This window comes from Grus americana, chromosome 3 (genome assembly GCF_028858705.1).
Source record: "Grus americana isolate bGruAme1 chromosome 3, bGruAme1.mat, whole genome shotgun sequence".
Lineage (NCBI taxonomy): Eukaryota > Metazoa > Chordata > Aves > Gruiformes > Gruidae > Grus > Grus americana.
The window spans coordinates 46,930,277-46,950,944 of NC_072854.1; the positions used below are offsets into that span (position 1 = coordinate 46,930,277).

The 20,668-nt window shown below is 35.2% G+C and overlaps 1 protein-coding gene across 1 annotated transcript in view; it reads left to right on the top strand.

Annotated features, from left to right (window-relative positions):
• Positions 1-20,668, top strand: part of GRIK2 (glutamate ionotropic receptor kainate type subunit 2) — a 431,194-nt gene that overhangs the window by 386,484 nt on the left and 24,042 nt on the right. The window contains exon 15 of the mRNA XM_054822179.1: positions 7,896-8,121. Within this exon, the coding sequence (XP_054678154.1) occupies positions 7,896-8,121 (226 nt within the window). The remainder of the gene's footprint in view (positions 1-7,895; positions 8,122-20,668) is intronic.

Sequence of the window (20,668 nt, forward strand, 5' to 3'; positions counted from 1 at the left end):
ATGCTCAGTCCCAATGGTGAAACTACACACTTACTGCTTTTATAAAAGGAGATTGCTTTCAGACACAGTGTAAATGAAGTGTGGAGTTTTGTACTGCAGTTTGTATCTGAGAATAGGTAGAATGTGCAGAAGTGGATTTATCTTTACAGAACATGCAGAATATAGGATCTGCTTTAAAAACAGATTAACTTTGTTTAATGTCTTATTCCTACTTATAAATGAAGAAACCTACAGAAGTATGAGAAATATCATGCTTCTCATCTTCCACAGTATTTTACAAAAAGAACGGTTGTGACATTAGTTATAATTCAGTAGAGGACTATAAATTGTTCTAGTATAAAAGGCAAGGAAGTTTTCTGAAGTCCATTAGTGATTTTGGAGCTATAAAATCCTGACTTATTTCCAGGTCAAAGCTGATAGTGAAAACTTATTTCAATAGCATTAGGGTTTGGGATTTTTTAACCATAAATTACTTTAAATATTTAATGTTTGTTCAAAATCTTGGTTTTTAAAATAAAAAGTCAGCACAATCGCAGAACAGTAAAAATGTCTTTCTATGAGCACTGCATTTTTCATTCCTTTTGGCTCTATTCTTGGCAGAAACACCTTTCCTACCTTTTTTCATTTGTGCTCTATGGACCATGAAAACTGCCGTTATGGAGGAGAGAACGCTGTATGCATTGGTTTTATTGTTTTTATGCTGACACAACAAAGTCTAAATTGGCTGGTTCACTTAGGGGTTTTCAGGCCTCAGCAGTTCTGTAAAAATAGGGGAAAAAGGGGAAAAAAAAAAGGAAAAAAAAAAAAAGGAGAAAAGAAATACCCTGAGGTCAGAGTCAATGAGACCAGTCTGATAAAAAGGAGACTGTTTTTTTCACTTTTCTTTGATGACTGAGAAAAAGCCAGTCTCATAGTTCTAGGAGACAATAAAGAAAATACAGTACTACAAAGGTCATTTTTATAACTAGTTGCTAATCTGGTAAGAAAATAAGATGATACTCAGAATTCACTTGAATTAACACAGTCAGTCTGTTGGGTGATAGAGGACAGCTAAGCTGATTTAAACCTGGTCTGCTGTCCAGCACAGGTGGAGGAATGCATAATATTTTTGGCATACTTAAGTTGCTAGTGATTAGCACGATGCTCTGTAAAAGCTATGCCTTAACGTATAGCAACATATGTGAATGCAGAGTTTGGAATGTCTATGGCATCATATTATATCATGGAGGCATCAGGTGCAGATATGCAGTTAAGACCAAATTGCTTTTTATGCATAATGTGCTCAGCTATGTCAAAATCAGTAAATATACTGCTTCCGCTGCCTCAAAAACAACACTTACTTTTGGAGTGTACAATTAGCTAAGGCTTACCGGAAACTATAAATTATTTCAGTCATTAAAACAAATTTAAATGGACTATTTAAACCAAAATATCTTGAAACAGGACATGCAGTGATACTGTGTAAAGCCAAAAAATTAATGAGATCTGATATCTTGCATTCTGATTCCCCTAGCTGGTTCTGCTATTCATCATTATTTGCATACTTTCCTGTTTAGCTCAGAAATCCCAGTAATGGATCAGGATCCCATTGTTGTCCACTTCACAAACATTTAGCAGTTTGAAGAAAACAGGACCTGTTCCAAAGAATTCAGATTCATATTAAGAACTGGGAGAGGTGGATCAGTGTACACGGATATTACAGAAACAAGAAGTAGAAAAAATGCACAACGGATCAAACACATCATTGGTCCTTTATAGATATTTGAACAGTAGGAATTAGCCTTTACAAATTTCTATTTGGTGACAGACAGTTCAGGAAAGCAAGCAGGCTATTCATGTTTATTTACAATTTATTTTCATTTATGCAAGTGTTTAAATTCTTTCAGATTGCCTTATCTTTGAATTTCCCTGTACTTATAATGCTTGAGGAAAATTACAGTGTTCCCAAAACATTCTTTGCCTTAGGCTGTTGGTTTGTTCTCTCAGCTTTAAGCTTGTCATACTACGATTTGAAATGTATTCAATTAATTAACTTTGTTTATCTCTCTATTAATGGTACTAATCCTCTGTGGCCTAAAATACTGGAGACATATCCCAAATGTGTTAGAACAGCTATGAGCCAGAAGAGGGTCGTCTATACAGTTTGCTTCACATAAATTTGACATCTAGACTTCTTATGTTTTGAAAAAAATCTTGAGATACATTAGTGCTTTTGCTGCTATTAAGAACATCAGAAATGTATTTTCTACCTTATTTCACAGCTATGTAGATTTAGGACATCTGTCAAAACAAAATGTCAAACTTACAAAAATGAATGAGTGAATAAAATAAATGTATTATATGAACAATTCCGCTTGGATTTCCATACTGGTGTTCAGGTTTTCCAAAGGGTCATGTATGAAACAATTGGGATGAGTCTACTTGAGTTGCAAAAGACTGGAGGGTGAAAAAGACGGGAAAACATACATTTCTCTGGCTAATAATGGGCTTGCCTTTGGTTTGATGTATAAACTACATAAGTTCACAATGGTTTTGGGGTTTCTTTTGTTTGCTTTGTGGTGTTAGGTTTTTTTCCCCAAACAGGAAAAAATGTTTTCTTGAAATTACTCAATGTCAGAATTTGAAGAGTCTCCAGAAACACTACTGTATGTAAATTCATACTGATAAAGAATCATAGAAATCAATGAAAACTCAAAGTTGAAAGGGACCTCTAGAGTTCCCTTCCTCTTGTTGGAGGGAATCTGCTTTCCTAATTGAAAGAGAGGCCTTAGATTAGCTTATTCAGGCCCATGTTAAGTTGTTTCTAATATTTCCAGTGATCTGATTACTTGTCTGGGCTACCTGTTCCAATGTTTAGTTGTTCTCATGGTGAAGAAGTTTTTTCTTATATCCACACAGAATTTGCTTTCAGCAGCTTGGGCCACTGCCTCTTATCCTGTCATCATGCACCCTAATGAAGAGAGTACCTTCAACTTCTCTCTAACCTCTCTAGGTAATGGAAGAACATGATTAGATTCTGTGTAAGCCTTCCATTCTCTAGATTGAACACCACCATTTCCATCAATCTTTCTTTGTAAGATCTCCAGCCCTCTGATCACCTTGGTGGACACTCTCCAATTTTAACATCTCTTTCGATCTTTGAGGACCAAAACTGGACAGAGCGTTCCTGGTGTGGCTTGACAAGTGCCAAGTACTGTGGTTTAATCACATTCCTTGTTCTATTGGCTATAGTCTTGCTGATACAGTCTGCAGTTTGCTTTCCTGCTGCAAGGATGGGCTGCTGTTCAGCTTGCTGTCCTCTTGAATCCATAAGTCCTTTTCAGCCAAGATATGCTCCTGCCAGTCAATTCTCAGCCAGTACAGATGCTTGAGATTACTTTTTCCCAGGACAGACTTTGCATTTATCTTTGTTAAATGTCATGCAATTCCTGTTATACTAATTTTCCAGCTTCTTGAGGTCTCTCTGCATGGTAGCTCTTTCTTCCAGTGTATCTACCTCTCCTCTCTGTTTGTGTTGTCCACAAATTTGGTGAGGGTGTTTTCAATACCTTTTTCTAAACTGTCTATAAAGATATTGAATAGTATCAGGTCTAGGACTGAACCGTGAGGCACTCCACTCGTGAAAAGATGCCAATCTGGCCTTGAGCTATTAACTACCCACCTTTCAAGATCAACATCTCAGCCAGTTCTCCACTTGTAGGTGCTTCATCTGTCCAGTCCATATCTTACCAGCTTGTCATCAAGGAAGTTGTGAGATACCATATCAGGCACCTTGCTAAGGCTCATAGAGATGGGTCTTTATGAATGCACTTTTCATACGTCATTCTTTTTGTCAATGCAAACACATAGATGATGAGCTTGGTGAAGTAATTCAGAAGTGACATTTCACAATCTGTGTATTACAAAAGATCAGAATAAATGAGACTTAAAATGAGCCTTTGGCCTTAAAAAACCCCATGAATCAAACAAATTTTAAAAAGTGGCCTGTGTCCACTAAAAAATCAAAGCTCAGGAAAACAAAAGTCACATAGCTGTTATAGGCAGTTTCATAAATGGAAAATAGCGTAGTAGGATTAGGAGTTGTGGGGGGGAGGAGGGGGTTTGACTTAAAGATTGCCATGGTTTAATTCTTATGTGGGGGAGAGTGCTTTCATAAAATATATAAGACCGGGGCTTATGACTTTTTTTTTTTTTTACTTATTTTTTTCTCAAAATTTAATCTTAATTACCTTTAATCTTTCCTTTGTTACTACAGCCTCTTTTTGAGTTTAAATATTGCATGGGTGAAAGCAAAGCTGAAGCATTGTCTGTGACACCCAAATGCTTTTAGAAGCCAGGAAAGAAGTTGGATGCTATCATTACAATAAAAGTCTCCTGTAATGGATCTGTAATTTTTCCTTTGTAGAAAAATGTCAGAATTTGCCTGCCACATTTTTGCTATGCATTTATCCAATCTTGTCTTGTATTATGAGGTCTGCTTCCACGTCCTTTGATTCTTGTTTATTCTGGCATTCCTTCAATATCCTGATATTTTTCTAACCTTGCGGTCCAGAGTCTCACTGCTCAGATATTTGTCTTTCCTAGCCAGTGCTTCAGGATAGAGCAGTAACACAGTACTAATGATGATTCCTTCCAGCCTCACATTTGTACATAACATTAGACTAACTTAGAGCCTTTGCCATGCTTCCTTTTGTGATCCCTGACATGCACAATTATCTTCCAATGATCTTTAATTTATGAACTCTATGTCACTGACTATCCTCTGAATGTCGTTGCAAGAGCTACCATTTTATGCACCAGGTAGATGAGTTTCTTGATTTGCTTAACCTTTTCATTTCCATCTTTCCTGTTAGTTAGTTCTCTTTCTTTTATTACAGTGAAATTCAAATGTTGCAAAGTGTAGGGAGCTTTCTTACTACTCTGCATTGTCTTCAGCATTACTGAGGGAACACAAGCATGATAAATCATGTCACTACAAGTTATCTTATACAGACATCATTTCCAGTTGATTTCAAGTTAGGTTGGATTTCCAGACAGTGATTTCCAGTTAGATGAAACAATATGGTGAAATAACCCAGTTAAAATAATACACTTCATTGGTGGAGTATATAAGTTGATTAACCAGATTGATTTGCACGCAGTGAAAAAATATGGAAACATAATGTAAATTGCAGCATCTGCTTCTATCAGTATGAATGACACAGTCATAACCACAAGAAGCAGTATGTACATACCGGAGCGTCACTCTCTTTAGTTCAATGTCAAATAGGCTCCTGATGCTTTTGATTGTTCTGGCTTCTTGATTTTAGTCACGTGAGTCTGCTAAGTAGTTTGCGAAACACAGAGGAAAACCATTTGTGGTTGTATTTTCCTGAATCAAATGCTGGTTTTTTATTTTCAGGTAATACATTCTCCGATGTGCGTAAAACAAATCACATACCCTCTACTATACACTTTTTTTTTTAGTAAGAATTTTGAAATGCTAGTTAGAGTTTAGTGGTCACAAGTAGATTGGCTGTTTTCCTTGGCATAATTTCAGTTATGACATTTAGCTTTTAGTGGTGGAAGAAAGCAGTGCAAAGACATTGTAGTGTTCTGCCTATATGACAAAACTGAGAGATCACTGCGCACTTTCTACCACCCTTGTTAGCTTCACACTGGTGAGCCATGTGCACTGACGTTCTAGGCTTTGTGTTATCTTCTACAGTCTCACTAATCATGTGTAGACTTTTTTTTTTACTATTCTTGTTTTAATTGTTCCAGTAAGTGAGCTATCCTATGCAGGAGTTTTCTCTGGTGGTTTTTTGTTTGTTTGGGGTTTTTTTGGGGGGTTATTTTGTTTGGGTTTTTTGTGACCTTTGGTCCTTCCTTTTCAGTAATAGCTGGGGCTTTATCCTAGCCGATTAAATCAGTCATCGTACTATGAGCACTCTGTCCTTTAGAGGATATTGTATTTTTACACGTGCTCTAATGCTTCAGTAGAGAACAACCATTCCCCCTGCTAACATGTTTTCATCCTGGATTTTTTTTTTTAACAGAAATATAGAAATGCTTATGTATTACAGTTCTTTATTCTTTGTTTATTTTATATTATAGCTGATTTGGCTTTTTCTCCCCCCCCCCCCAACATGCATCAGCAATGTGTATCTAACAGTTTACTAAAATTGTTTTCTTTGCCAATTTTTTATATTGCTCAGATTATTTGTAGTGGCTAAAATGTTTGTTTTGTGTACTGAGGTAAAGATTGTATGTCAAAAGAATTAAATACAGGTTCTTGGTAAAATTTTACAAATATTGAAAAACATTCATTTTCCATCCTTTCTGTATTACATAGTAATTTAGATTCCTACAGAGCTGATGTGTATTGCTTAAGGTATGTTAAGCTACAGTGCAATATTAAATGCTTGCAAGAATTATTTGATTTTCAAAGCAAATCCTACAAGGAGAGACCATATCTGTTTGATCTTCTCTATTCTATGCATTCACAGTATATTCTGAAGAAAAATGATTTCGCCTTTCATTTTGCAATCAGCCACAGACTATGTTTGGTACAGTAACAATGTGTTCATGCAGAGACCTAAAAGTCTTCAGTTTTGTTAGCATTGACATTAGAGTTAGTTCAAATGCTTGATTTTCTAAGTCCCCAGGCAGAGTGAAATAACTCTTAGATTGTATCTCAGGAGAGGGACAAAGTCATCTTTTTTTTCTAAATAAATGTTCTCTTTATTCCACATACACTTCTAATTCTCCTCTGGGGCAGAATTTATGGCTGCCAAGATGAACTTCAGAAAGGTTTGTAGTGTCAATCTTTGTCTAGTATCTCCACCAGAGCTGATGGCAGAGTCATGTTTATGGCTGACATTAAAAGATGAAAGACTCCTTAAAAAGTCTGATTATAGTAGTTCTTATGCTGTATTTCTACATTTTATTTACTAGGCAAGATTTAACATTATTGAACATTTTCTGATACATCTTGAGTTTGAAACATTATTAAACAGACGGGGCAAATGTAATATAAAATATTCAATACTTCTAATACTTTCAACTTAACCAGTGGTTATGATTTCTTAAGCACTGTGTTTTAAAAAGATGATGGAAGGCAATATCTTTATTAAAAGAAGCTGAGGTGAAAGAAAGGAGGCAACTCCTCTGTAGTTGCACAGCATCACTTTGTCCCAAACTACTGCCTCTCCCTATCATGACAGTTTGTTGCTTGCTGGAAATATTAAAGCAGAAAACACATGTTCATTTTTAGGACTTTTAGTAGTTAATTTCTGAATGGCAAGCTAGTATTACTGTGACCAGAGTGTGATACTATCCCTTACCTAAAATCTTTCTCCAAGTATTTTTGCAGTGTACCATGGATAAAATGTTTGCTGCCCTCTCCCTCACAACTGTTTTCTCCATATACTGCCATCTGTAAGTGATTTGATTACTTCAGGTTGCCACATTATGCATTAGGTTTTCAGAATTGCTCAAGAGTCTCTGACTGAAATAAGAGTGAAAATTTCAAATGTGTCAGAATCCACAGATTGTCCTATAACACTCACCAACATTGTTGATGAACTTGGCTACAGTGAAATGCTTGATAGTTTTCCACTGATTTCAAATAATTGTAGACCTGCATCCTACAAAAACCATATAAACTATAAAAAACCCCCGATAAACAACAGATATTGTGCATTTTCTTGAGAATCTGTCCAGCTGGTTTGTTTTACACAGATCAGATGAGATGTACAGAAGAGATGAAAAGTACAGGCACCCTTACAAGAATGCCTTGGTGAAACCTGACACGTAGTAAAATATGATGAGAGAAATGTGCAAACTGAGAATTAGCTTTCACTCTTACAAGCATATTATTCTTATTCATGTTGCATCTACTATTTGTCTTTCAGAAATCCAAAATCTCCACTTACGACAAGATGTGGGCCTTCATGAGTAGCAGGAGGCAGTCAGTACTTGTCAAAAGTAATGAAGAAGGTATCCAGCGTGTGCTTACCTCTGATTATGCATTTTTAATGGAGTCGACAACCATTGAGTTTGTCACACAGCGGAACTGTAACCTAACACAGATTGGAGGCCTGATAGACTCAAAAGGTTACGGCGTTGGAACTCCCATGGGTAGGTGATACGCCAACCATTTGTTCTCTGTTCATTAATCTTAGTTGCTGTAGTAGCATAGAAAAGCTCCAGTATGCTTGCTTTCTCTACATTGATAACATTTTTTCTTGTTCTTTCTTTCCTACCTGGGGAAAACATTAGATATTTGATCAACGTTTATGGATTTTATTGAATTTTCTAAACAGAAAAAAACAAGTTAGTTTATAAAAAATTGGACATTTTCTTATTATATATTTCTCTTACAAGGTGCCTTCCATATGTTCAACAACAACAACAACAAAAAATACTTTTCATAGCACTTTATTTTGTAAAAAGTTGTTTTTAAAATGTTAATCTCTTTAGATAATGAGGTGCTAAGTAGTACAAGGCTTGAATTAGCAAATGGGGATAATACTTCTATGCTGAGAGGGCTAATCACTGAGATTCTTAAAAGAGGAGGAATGATTCCATAACATACCACATACAATTCACAGACAACAGAAATACTGAGTTAACCTTGTGGAATATGGTTCTGCAGAATAATTCCAATCCTGTAAATATTTTCCAGGTCAGATGTTCTTGACTAGGTACAAAACTTTAGTTGAAAGATTAGAAGCTAACTACAGACATTAGTTTGGCTGCTAGAATGCACAGGATGGGATTCAGCAAGCACTGAGGTGCTGAGTTCTCATTGACTGCAGTGACTTTTGAAGGACATGAGCTGAGGATCTGGCTTTAGATTTCAGAATAGATGGGAATAAAAAATGGTGTGATGTAAAGACTCTGTCAGTACTGCACAATGATCCTGCTTAATATTGTAAGATCATTCTGCTGACTTCTTTGCAAGGCCAATATTTATTTTAACTTTATTTTTAAGAGTGATTTATCGCTTTGTGATTAATGTGAATATGTTTTATGTTTTCTTCAAATAGATCTTACATTTAGTACTGATTTTATCTGTGTTAAAAATCTCTATGGAGAAAGTCGTGTTCATTACTTTAGACCAAGCACATGGTAAGGATGGTTAAGAACAAGCACATGGTAAGGATGGTTAAGAAATAAAATTTGCTGGAGTATCTTGGATAAAGAGGTATCTAGTATTATCAAATGTAGGTTTCCTTATGTTGTAGATATGTACCGTAACTTTAATAACATCTTTGTAATTTTCATGATTTCAGTAATTCACTATGAAATGGACATCTCCTTCAGAAATTATGATTCTGTTCTTTCTGTCTTTGAAGAGTTAGTTGTTAGGAATCTAGTTTTAATCCATATATCATTGTGGCTTCTTATATTGCTAAGTATGTTCTGTAGGCATATAAGTGTCAGAAGGGACTGGACTTCAGTCCCGCTTCTCTTTTTGCATTTCATATTTTCTGATATATAAACCTTTTGTTATTTTGAGGGTGAAAACTCCCTTCCATTTAGATTTTGTATGGGGATAATTAAATCTTGGTGATAGTTTAAAACCCTTGAATAGGCTACATGCAAACTGGTGAAGCATCTGAATCATGCCCCAGAAATCTAAGTGCCCATGGAACTACCAAAGTGATAGCAATCAGAGAGACTAGGCTATTTTACAAATTATTTTGATTATGTGTAAATCAGAGAAGCAGCATAAACAACAGAGGAAACAGATGAAAAGCAATGATAAAGCCAGAAACAGACTTCTAGGGTTAAAGATTAGAGGATGAAGTATTGGATGTAAGGAGGAAGCAAGTAAAAAAAATCTTATAGTGGAGCGGATAATACAAAATAAACTCAGGCATTATAGCTAATCCATTTCTACAGGAAAAAAAAAATAGTCCTGAGTCTTTAAAAGAACTTATGACATGGTTAAATCTACAGAAGTAGATTTCATCATTATTTAATGATTGTGGAAGAAATTTATAGACACAAAATTGAGTAATATCTTTTTAGAGTTAATAATCCTAAGAGTAACTTGTCAAGTGCTTGGAAAACTACAGTGTAATGGTTTCACAAACAAAGCACATGTTACTGCTTGTGCCTGTTTGGGAAGCAACACGTCTATAAGCAGAGCAATACAGAACTATTCGCGTTTGAAGCAAGGTATCTGAAAGATACAGATGTCATGTCTCCAAATTTACAAAAATATCCAGTTCATCTCCTGAAATAGTGGCTTGAATTTGCAAAAATATTTGCATGTAAGGTTAAATTTGTAGAATACCGTTGTTACAGGCCTTATGTCAAATACAGTAGAGTACATGTGGTTACTTTTGGAGAACAGTATCAAAGGAAGTAGGTGCAACATATCTTGTTCCTTTTGAAGGCTAATAGAAAAATAGTTAGTGAGAACATAATTTGCTTGAGTCTAAGTAGCTACAAGCAGAAGAGCTAAAAGCTTTCCTAACAGAAAAATATGCTATCAGAGTAGTTTATGGTAGGATAATCACCTGGAAAGTGCAACAACCCAAATATAGCACCAGCTTAGAGTAGTACAGTAAAAGCTCTCTGTTCATGATGTGAAAGTTTTAAATTCAGAGAAAGTAAGTTCCACAAGAAGAGGAGGAAAAACCAGCAGATCAGGCAGTGTATAGGTATCGACTTCCTCCAAACACATTGAAGAAGCAAAGTCTGAGTTTACATGATTATTTTAATCCTTCTAAAAGCATTAGTGAAGTAGGCAAAGTTTAGATTGCTAAAATGTAGCCTTGATGAAGGAAATTGGAAACAGGGTACTTTTGGCACAAAGTAGGATCAGTGTACACCTTTAAAATCAATGAAATACATTGACGTTTGGAATAGGTGCAAGGTAGCGTTCTGTATGATATCTTTGCTGTTAGCTTTATTTAATGTCACATATGACACCTGCAGCACTGAAAAATAAAGTAGAAATAGTGAATTCAATAAGGTATACATACAATGAATTCTCATGATACATGATTATAAATTAAGGTAACAGTCTTGTATATACTTGAATTAATTTTCAGCCAGAGACATCTGGTGCTAGTTTAGAAAAACGTCGTTTATAGTGAAAAGAGAAGGGAAGAACAGACCTGGGATGAGATGTTTGATAACAACTGATACTCTGGAGCAGGTAAAGGAGAACCTATTTGTAACTGGGGTTGTGTTTGTTTTGTTTTATTTTCCACCTTTCCAACTTTCTAACCAAGAGTGTAATGCTTTGCAAGAGCATATTTGGTTTTCTTTCTTCCAGTTTGTACCTCCAAATGCCCAAATTTTGTATTGGCTTTATTCTGGCATATCCTATTAGGAGGCACTATTTTACCAGTCCTGTGTTCTTCATCAAAGAATCTGGCAGATGGGAAATTTTTTGTTAACATGCATAAAGCTCGAAGTGTGAGGTATAGTTGATTTCTAATAATAAATTTATGAATATGTATAATGTACAGTTTTCTGTTAGAAATACATATATATTTCTTTTAGTGGTTGGAATTTGGCTTTGTGTGGGCATACACTTCATCATCCAAGGTTGATATTCAAGAGAGGGAGGAAGGGAGGGAGGGAAGTAGAGAAAGGGAAAGAGAAAGAGAAAGAGAAAGAGAGAAAAGACACAGAAAGCAAATGAACAAATAGGGATGGGAGGGAAGAGAGAGGACAAACCCTCTGGGTATGCAGAATAGCTTCCACTTTTAATGACAGATCCTCTAAAGTGTTACTTATCACCTCCAGTAGTTTTAAATGTCCCATTTCTTCATCATTCATGATGAAGATAAAGGTGCTTAAAATTGAGTTTGTTCTTGAATAAATCCCAGTTGGGATAAATTTATCATGTTTATGATACTTCCACATGCTTACTGTCTTCTTATCAAACATAAATTATAACTTGTTTTCAAGAAAACCTAGTCTATCCAGCAATATACATTTCACGTCCTAAAGAAACACAGTTAATATGACTTTCCTATGGTCAACATAATGTAAAACACAGTAATATTATGTGACAAATGCTATTTTCCATAGTGAGTATTTATTAATATCATTGTTAATGTGAAGTGAACCACATGAAAGGTTAGAAATTTAGTTTCTATGCACTCTGTATTAAGGCCTTAATGGTCTGCAAAGCTACTTTTCACTTTTTTTTTTTTTTTTTCACTTTTTACTGTCCAAATGGAAGAAACATATTTGAAATCACCTCTTGGAAAAAAAACAAATCTTCATCTCTCTGGGGTGGTTTGAGGTTCTTATTTCTTTTCCAAATTCCTGTTTCTCTTCAGCATGTTAGACAGCAGGCTACTTTCCATCTGGCTTGGGCAGATTTTCTGTTGAATTGCCAGTTGCTTCTATGTTGAACCTGGAGTACATAAATGGCTGACAAGTGTATATGTCAAACCCATTCCATATGAGCAGATCTACTGAGCATGCACCTTTCAGATGTTCTGCACTTAGGTGGCAACTCAGGACTATCATGTATACGCCAGACAAACTCTGCATGTGTGGAGATACGTGCAAACTAATGCCTCTGACATTTTGAAAATGAAAAATGGTAGGTGTAAGTAATCCTAAAAATTTGCACGTATTTCTTCTAACTCGTAAGAAATACAAAATAGAAACTGGTGTTTAGGCGATATGGCACATATAAGAAATTAGAGCTAGACATTTCTCTACTGTTTCTCTGTGATTGTTGAGCTGTGGAAAGTTGCAGAATTAGATTAAGAGGGGGCTTTAGCTGTATAGCAGTGATATTCCTATAATATCTGATAATGGTGAGATAAAAGACAGGTTGAGAAAAAGGTGAAATACACATTTTTAAATCCTTTCTTCCAGTGTAGGTATTACAAGAAAATAAATTGTGCTATTAATACTAATAATATTTCAGTTGCAAAACATAGTGAGCTGAATCTGTTACATGAGTCTTTTCAGTTTTACTAGGTTTTTGACGTACTTTTCCCTTGCTGTGATCAAACTATGACTTTTCCTACTACAGCATATCACCGTTTGTGTCCCTGATCTTTCTATACCGATGGACTACCAAGATGCCCTGAAAAATGCTGGAAAGGGTTTGAGGGTCAGATCTTTAATATTTAATCATTAACTTAAAAATAGTTAAAAAAAGAAATGTCAGTCCCTCAACTATATAAAGACTTTTCACTGAACATGGAGATAAAATAGAACTCTCAGGATATGAATGAAATTAACCAGTGTATTTTGGGGACAACATACCAACCGGATAAAGCTACCAACATTTCATTGCCAAGCTAAGTCTTACGGAACTTACAAAGCTGCAATAACTTGCAATAGTAAAACAGATCCAGGTATCAAAATTTATTCATGTAAGTACATAAAATATATCTGCACAGTGTATATTTGTATATTCACAACAGAAAGGTGGCAGCTACTGTGATACAAACAAGTTGTACCTCCCATGTCAAAAAGAAAAGTATACCAATAAAATAAACAGCCTTCCAGCAGAGATGCATTGGCTGCAGGCCCCAGATGTCAGTATACTCACTTAAGTTCAAAGGATGAAACAGAACTTCAAGGCTCTCATGTTCTATTGATTCAGAGGTGCCATTTTTAGTGAAGTTCTGTTTTTTGTAAATTCTAATGAAATATCAAATAAAATGTCTTTCTTTACAAACTTTTTTATCTCTTAGAGAAAAAATATATTTTCCACAGTACATTGTTCTTAAAGATTCTCAAATTTTTTCCCACTCACCTATGACTTCCAAAAAGTCTATTTGGCCAACTAATGTAATGTGCAGATCAATTGCACATAGAAATTTATTTATATACTTTTTCATAATGTAGTTCATCTTAACTTTTGTTTTATGTGGGCATTTAAAGGCATTCAATTCTTTTATTTTTGGTAAATCAGAGCCAAGAGTGGGGTTGGCTTTTTTTTTTTTTTCTTTTTTTTTAAAAATTTCAGTCAGCTGTGTAGCATGTAATTAAAATGTTGTTTGGAGTAAGCACATTTTGAAGACAGTAGTATTCATATAATTTCATCAGACATAGAATCTAGAAAGAGTATTTCACACTCCACTCACTTAAATTAAAGATTTCACTGCAGAAAAAAAGGGTTTCAAACAATAATTTATGATCTGCTATTTCATATCTTCTCTAGGAATATGACTTCATGAATCATTTATATTTATCTAAGCCATTAATAAATGCAATACAGTAGTGTTCTTCCTTCCCCAGTGATAGGCTGGTGGATTCAAATAGAATTTAAACAAATAGTTTAATCAGCAAATGTGTAACACTTAATTATCATGTTGTATCCGATAACACTGTATAGGTTCAGCTGATTTATACTACCTATTCTGTCTCTAGGGAGTGACCTAGAAAAAATATTCACACTGAAAGTTTTTATTTTATAATATTGAAATTTTTTAACTGACCTGATCATGTTCTTAATGCAGGTATTTTACAAAAGATTTCATTACCTGTCATTTCTATTTAAGTGCATGTTTCCAAATATAGAAAATTTTAAATGAAGGCATAGTGGGGAATATAAATTACCTAAGAACAAAAGCTTTTAACAGGTGCTTGTAATGTCAAAGATTAAAACTTAATATAATAAAAATAATAAAAAAATTACTGTTATTTCCTAAATATGCAATAGAAAGTGAAAAAAGGTATTATGAAGATAGCCTTAACTCTCCTCTTAGAATTCATTCAGCCTCCTCCCTTTCTGCATTTATCATTCCAGACAGAGATTTGCAGCCTGTTTTTTTAATCATCTAAATATTAGTTTACATTTGGGGCTGGCCTAATAAAAAGTAGATAAAATTGAAGTAAATGTCTTTTAGGTGTAAGAATAACATTTCATCATCTTATAGATGCGTAGGATGTTGCCTCCTATGCTTCGTCCACCCTTTAAAAGACCAAAGCCTTGAATTCTACAGCTACATGTCTAAATTACCTTTTTTTTGTTAAGCAGTTTCTACACTTAGAACATGAACTACATCCAAATTAATATTTTAAACAAATGCCTTGAATGTTTTCTGAAGAAAATCTATTATGCCATTTCATATTTAGAACACAGTGGAGCTAGAAATTTTTCCAGCTCTAGGTGCTACCTGTAACTGTGAAGTCCAGTTTAACAGAGACTAAAGTATGAATAAAAAGACTTCCATTTTCCAGAAATTACCTAAAAATGAATCTCAGAATTGAAGCTATGGTTGTCCAGTGAGACATTATAGCCACCACCAAAATAGGGGGCAGTCTACTCTTTAAGCTGTGATTGAATGAGAATGTATAGTATGGTTATCCTGCAGTTGTAGATTCTTCTGAAGGGACTAGGATTATGACACAGATGAGTATCATAATGATAATGAGTTCTGGATCCCACAATTCAAGAAGGATGTTAAGGTCTTTGGATGTGTCCAGAGTAGGGCAACAAAGCTGGTGAAAGGGCTGGAAGGTATGGCCTATGAGGAGTACCTGAGGACACTGGGTTTGGCCAGTTTGGAGAAGAGGAGGCTGAGAGCGACCACGTTGCTCTCTACAACTTCCTGAGGAGGGGAAGTGGAGAGGGAGGTGCTGAGCCCTTCTCCCTTGTGTTCAGTGACAGGTTGCATGGGAATGGTTCAAAGCTGCACCAGGGAAGGTTCAGACTTGACACTAGGAAGCATTTCTTTACTGAGAGGGTGGTCAAACACTGGAACAGGCTTCCTAGAGAGGTGGTTGATGCCTCCTCAAGCCAGTCAGTGTGTAAGAGGGATTTGGACAATGCCCTTAATAACATGCTTCAACTTTTGGTCAGCCCTGAATTGGTCAGGCAGTTGGACTAGATGATCACTGTAGGTCCCTTCCAGCTGAAATATCATATCATATCTTATGCTATTCTACTTTATTCTAGTGTATTCAACTCTGTTCTACTCTATTCTAGTATTTGGGTGCCATTGTTTATGGATTTTTTATTTTTCTTTTTTTTTTCCTTTTTCTTTTTCTTCTTCTTTCTCTTCTTCTCTTTCTTCTCCTTCTCCTTCTGGTATTTTAAACTGGCATCGGGGTGCTGCGCTTTGCAAAAACTGACATGTATATGAGCTTATTTACTTACCTAAACTATCAAAATACTTTTAATCTTTTTTTTTTCATAAAATTAATTTACTTCATGTTTAACTATGTAACTGCTAATGAGGCTGGATCAGCACTAGTCATAGTATGAAGGAAGCAGTGATAACAAGCAAACTCTTGCAGTAACTAACTCGGTTGTGTCTGACACTGATAAACAGGTCTATACTTTTTACACAACAATGATCAAACATATTTATGTAAAACCAATAAAGCTATAGGTATAAATGATGTGAGAACCTCTCAAAAAGCAGGCAGTTCCAAAATTGAAAGGAATAACAGGTAAATGATGTATTAATTTAGTCCCAAAAGTTGTTAACAATACACTTGGTTAACATAACTGAAACCAAATTCTACATATCTGAAAATGTGGAATATTTCAGAAGTTTAACATTTGCATTGATGAAAATATGTTCCTGGATTTCCTCTGTAAAGTACTAAACCCAACAGTCAACACTGTCTTTCCATTTAATAATTTATGAGATTTCAGACTGTGCAGCTATTTCCTGTTTATATTGTGTGGGACACTGAGGATATGTGAGCTGTCCTTGTCTATTACCTGTTGTAGAGAAAAATTTCCATCTTATATCACTCTATCTACATAGAAAATGTGCATATGTGTTTATGTATATATATTATATGTTCTGAGACAATTTCAAATAAGAAATGTAATGAACACTGTGCAATTTGTGCACTCTGAACTTCAATACTAAAAGTATAAACGTTGTCCCCTGCCTATAGTTTTCAAAATCTAAAGCAGTACAAACAATAATAATAATAATAATAATAAAAAATCTCTAAGCAATCATTTCGTTTTATTGCTAAGACACCCTAGTTCTCTTGAAGCTACTTAATACCTTCAGACCATACAAATTATGTAATATGAGCATTTTTTACCAGTCTTTAGAGATGAGACATAAACAGATCTGTCTCTGCAGGAATAAATAGGAAACCATGTGCCAACACAGGAGGCCTTTTTCTTCTGCTTGCCTGCACTTAATCTGTAATCCTTCATATAATTTGAACTGTAGTATTCATCACTTATACATGCATAAAAGTGCTGAGCTTCAGTTCTTCTGTAACTAAAACAAATTAATACATTTGTCTTCATTAGTTGAACATAATGTACAAAAAATAAGTGCAAATTATTTATTTTTATGCAGGTCAAATCATGTATTGAAACTAATTTGAGAATTTCAACTGCTTGAGCAGTTAATTTATTGTTGCTGAAATGTAAGAACGTGTAGTTAACATATTTGATGAAAGAACTGGTTTTTATAGCTGCCTCAGAAGTATGAGCATATTGAAGTACTGAGAGGCATGCTAAGAGACTGAATTTTGTATCAATAAAGAACTGCCAAAACATTTAACGTCCACTAGCTGTTGTGAGCAGACCCTACCTTAGAGAATGGGTTTCTAGTAGGAATGTACTGAACAGATGTAACTGAAGCAGACACATTCTTAAAACTCCAGTGTTGATGTTATAGTGCCTAGGACCATATGTATGTATTGCATCGTCAAAGACTCGTCTACAAATGTAAAATATCTGTGTCCTGGTATGTTGCCCCTAATTAGAAACAAACTAACTAGTGTGTTGCATCCGAACACATGCTGTTTGCATGGCTTTAGGCATCCTTGATTTGAAAAAAGATGCAGCATCAGCTATTTATTTTGTCTGTCTTGCATTTCCTGTCTAGGTATTCCTTTTCCACTGCCTATTAGATGTGGGATCTCATTTCCCAGCAACCCAGGCTCACTGAATAAGTATAACCCTCCACCCAACGTCCTGCAGTTTAACTGCAATGCTTTAAGGGTCTTCTGAGGGACAGGTAATAACTGAAAACAAACTGACCACAGCCTTTCTGAAGGTCACGGAGCTGGGACTGTTCAGCCTGAAGAAGAGAGGGCCGCTCAGTGAGGATCTGATCAATGTGTATAAGTACCTGATGAGGGAAAATAATGAAGAGAGTGTCTGACTTTTTTCACTGGCACCCAGCAACTAGACAGGAGACATACAGCACAAACTGAAATAAATAAATTCCATTTAAATGCGAGAGGAAAAAACCCACGTAGACACATCCACACAAATACTTCTTTACAGTAAGGTTGATCAAACACTACAACAGGTTGTCCAAAGATGCTGTGGAGTCTCCATCCTTGGAGATATCCAGAACTCAACTGGACAACGTACCCTGAGTAACATGCTGTAGCTTGAACAGGTGGGGTGGACTAGACCATCTCTGGAGGACACTTCCAAAGTTCTGCCTTTCATAGTACTGAAATGCAACACTTTTGTGATGAAAATATTTCAGACTTTTTAACTACAGAATCTCTTTGAACAGGGACTTGAATTTGCATTCAAAAGGTGTACATAGAAGCTATTGGCTGTCTTTTGGTTTGAGCCTAACTATTTTGATTTTCTGCACCCCAATGATTTACTTGCAATGGAAAAGAAATTTAAAATTCTGAAAGCTCTTCATAAATCTGAATACCTGCTATCTCATCCAGCCCCACCATTGAGGACATAATTCTCTAAGTTGGTTAGGATAAATGAAAAGACTAGCACCATGGCTTTGAATCTGTCATGGTGCTGCATAGACAAATAGCACAGTGAGTGAAACACTGAAAGCCAGTATTTTTAAGCACTCTTTGAATAGTTAAGACTTCTTATTCTCACTGTATATATGATGCACACAGTTAGCTCATGCTTTCTTTTCCCAAAGTTCAACCAAGAACTGACTGCATTGTCTCTATAATCACTTTAACCTTGTAAATCAAATTGGTGAACAGAAATCTGCATGGAAAACATCCAATAGTCAGCTTCTCTTATCAGAGTAATTAGAAATGTATGGAACATCACTTAATACAACAGTGGCAGCTGAAACTTATCATCACCTACAAATGCAATGTGAGACATTGTAGGAATTCTGACAGCTCCAAATGTCTAAATTTTTTATTTTTACTATGTAACTTAAATGAAGATTGCCCAGAGTAAAGATGACATTGCAGTTAGATGTGCCCAGGGCTACTTCGTACCTCACCCATGATGAAACAGATAATGGAAAACACTGAGATCCGTTATTTTGAGAATTTCCTTTAAAGCTTGGCAGGGGGTTGGGGGTTCATGCAAAAGCATGAACTAGGTTTTGAGGCCTGGACACTTTTGTTATGACCTTACGCTTTCCTTGTCTTTCAACAAGAAAGACTGTCTGCCTGCCTGAAATCTTCACATATAGCAGAACTGCATGTAGCATTTCATTACACCTCCTTAATTCAGCTAGTGTTAGACAAATATTTCCCACAAAAGAAGCTGGATTTGCAAACCCTTCCTATGTGAGTGATACAGGATTGCAAGGACATTTGAAAAAAAACCAGACTGTATAAATATGAAATGCTTTTAGCTGTGGTAAAAATAATATAACTGATTTTCTCTGTACAAGTTTCAACAAAGGTATCTTTCTGTTCTGCAGGTGCACAGTTCAACCGGGGTAGGGAGATAATAGTGTATTATGATTATGATCTTTCCAAACTGTCTGTGATGTTACAATGCATACAGAGTCTATGGAAAAAGTTACTAGCTTTCATTTGTTTGAATTCAATATTTAATCTGTCTAAGAGCCATGCTTTAGAGTTGTTTACAATGATAGTTTGAGGAGGGCTGAGAAAAGTAAACTGTATTAAAAAAAAAGAAAAAAGAAAAAAAGAAAAAAAAAATAGGGTATGCATGTCTAATACAATAATGTAATAACAATCTGAGTATTTTAATTGGTGAAAAAAAAGCCTTCATTTTTTTCAGGTTATCGTGGTACTACAGAAAGAGAGAGAAAAATGGTGTATATTAACTATTAAACCTGTTATCATCATATCTTCTTTAAAATATTAATTACAGGCAACCATTATACATCCAATTTTTTTTTTTTTTTTGTAATTTACTCACTGTGGAGGATAGATATATTTTAAGCTAGTTACAAATTAATATATTCAAGGATGTCCAGTCCTAAAATCGTAAGTACTTATGAACACAAGAATTTATGAATGGCTATAGTAATCCTAAATTTCCCATGTATTAATCTAATTTTGATATCAATTATGTTGCATACTTATAGTTAGAAAATTATGAGAAATTTAATGTGAAATAAATCTCAGCTACATGATCCCTGTTGGTTACATTTCAGCTTTATAAACCTACGTGAACTTTTTAGTGATGATTCTGTAAAGAAACAACCAGAAATTAGTTGGGAATGTTTATGCCTGGGAAGAAGTGAAAACAATTAGAGAACACACCACTTGTGAAAGAGTTCTGATTACATTTGGCATTAAATACTGATTTAAAATGTTTCCTGCCTCTTACCAGCAACTTGGCTTTTCCAAGCCATACATGTAACTCAAAGGTGTATATATATGTGTATATAAAGGAATAATGAACAGCTTTGGTTTGGATTTTGTTTTGAATGTTTGCAGTTTTAATTAGATATGGGGTAGCTTAGACTGCTGTAAAATCTACTGAGGATTTTCCATTGCAGTAACTGCAAATTAATGAATATTTAATGTTTACAATATATGTAAT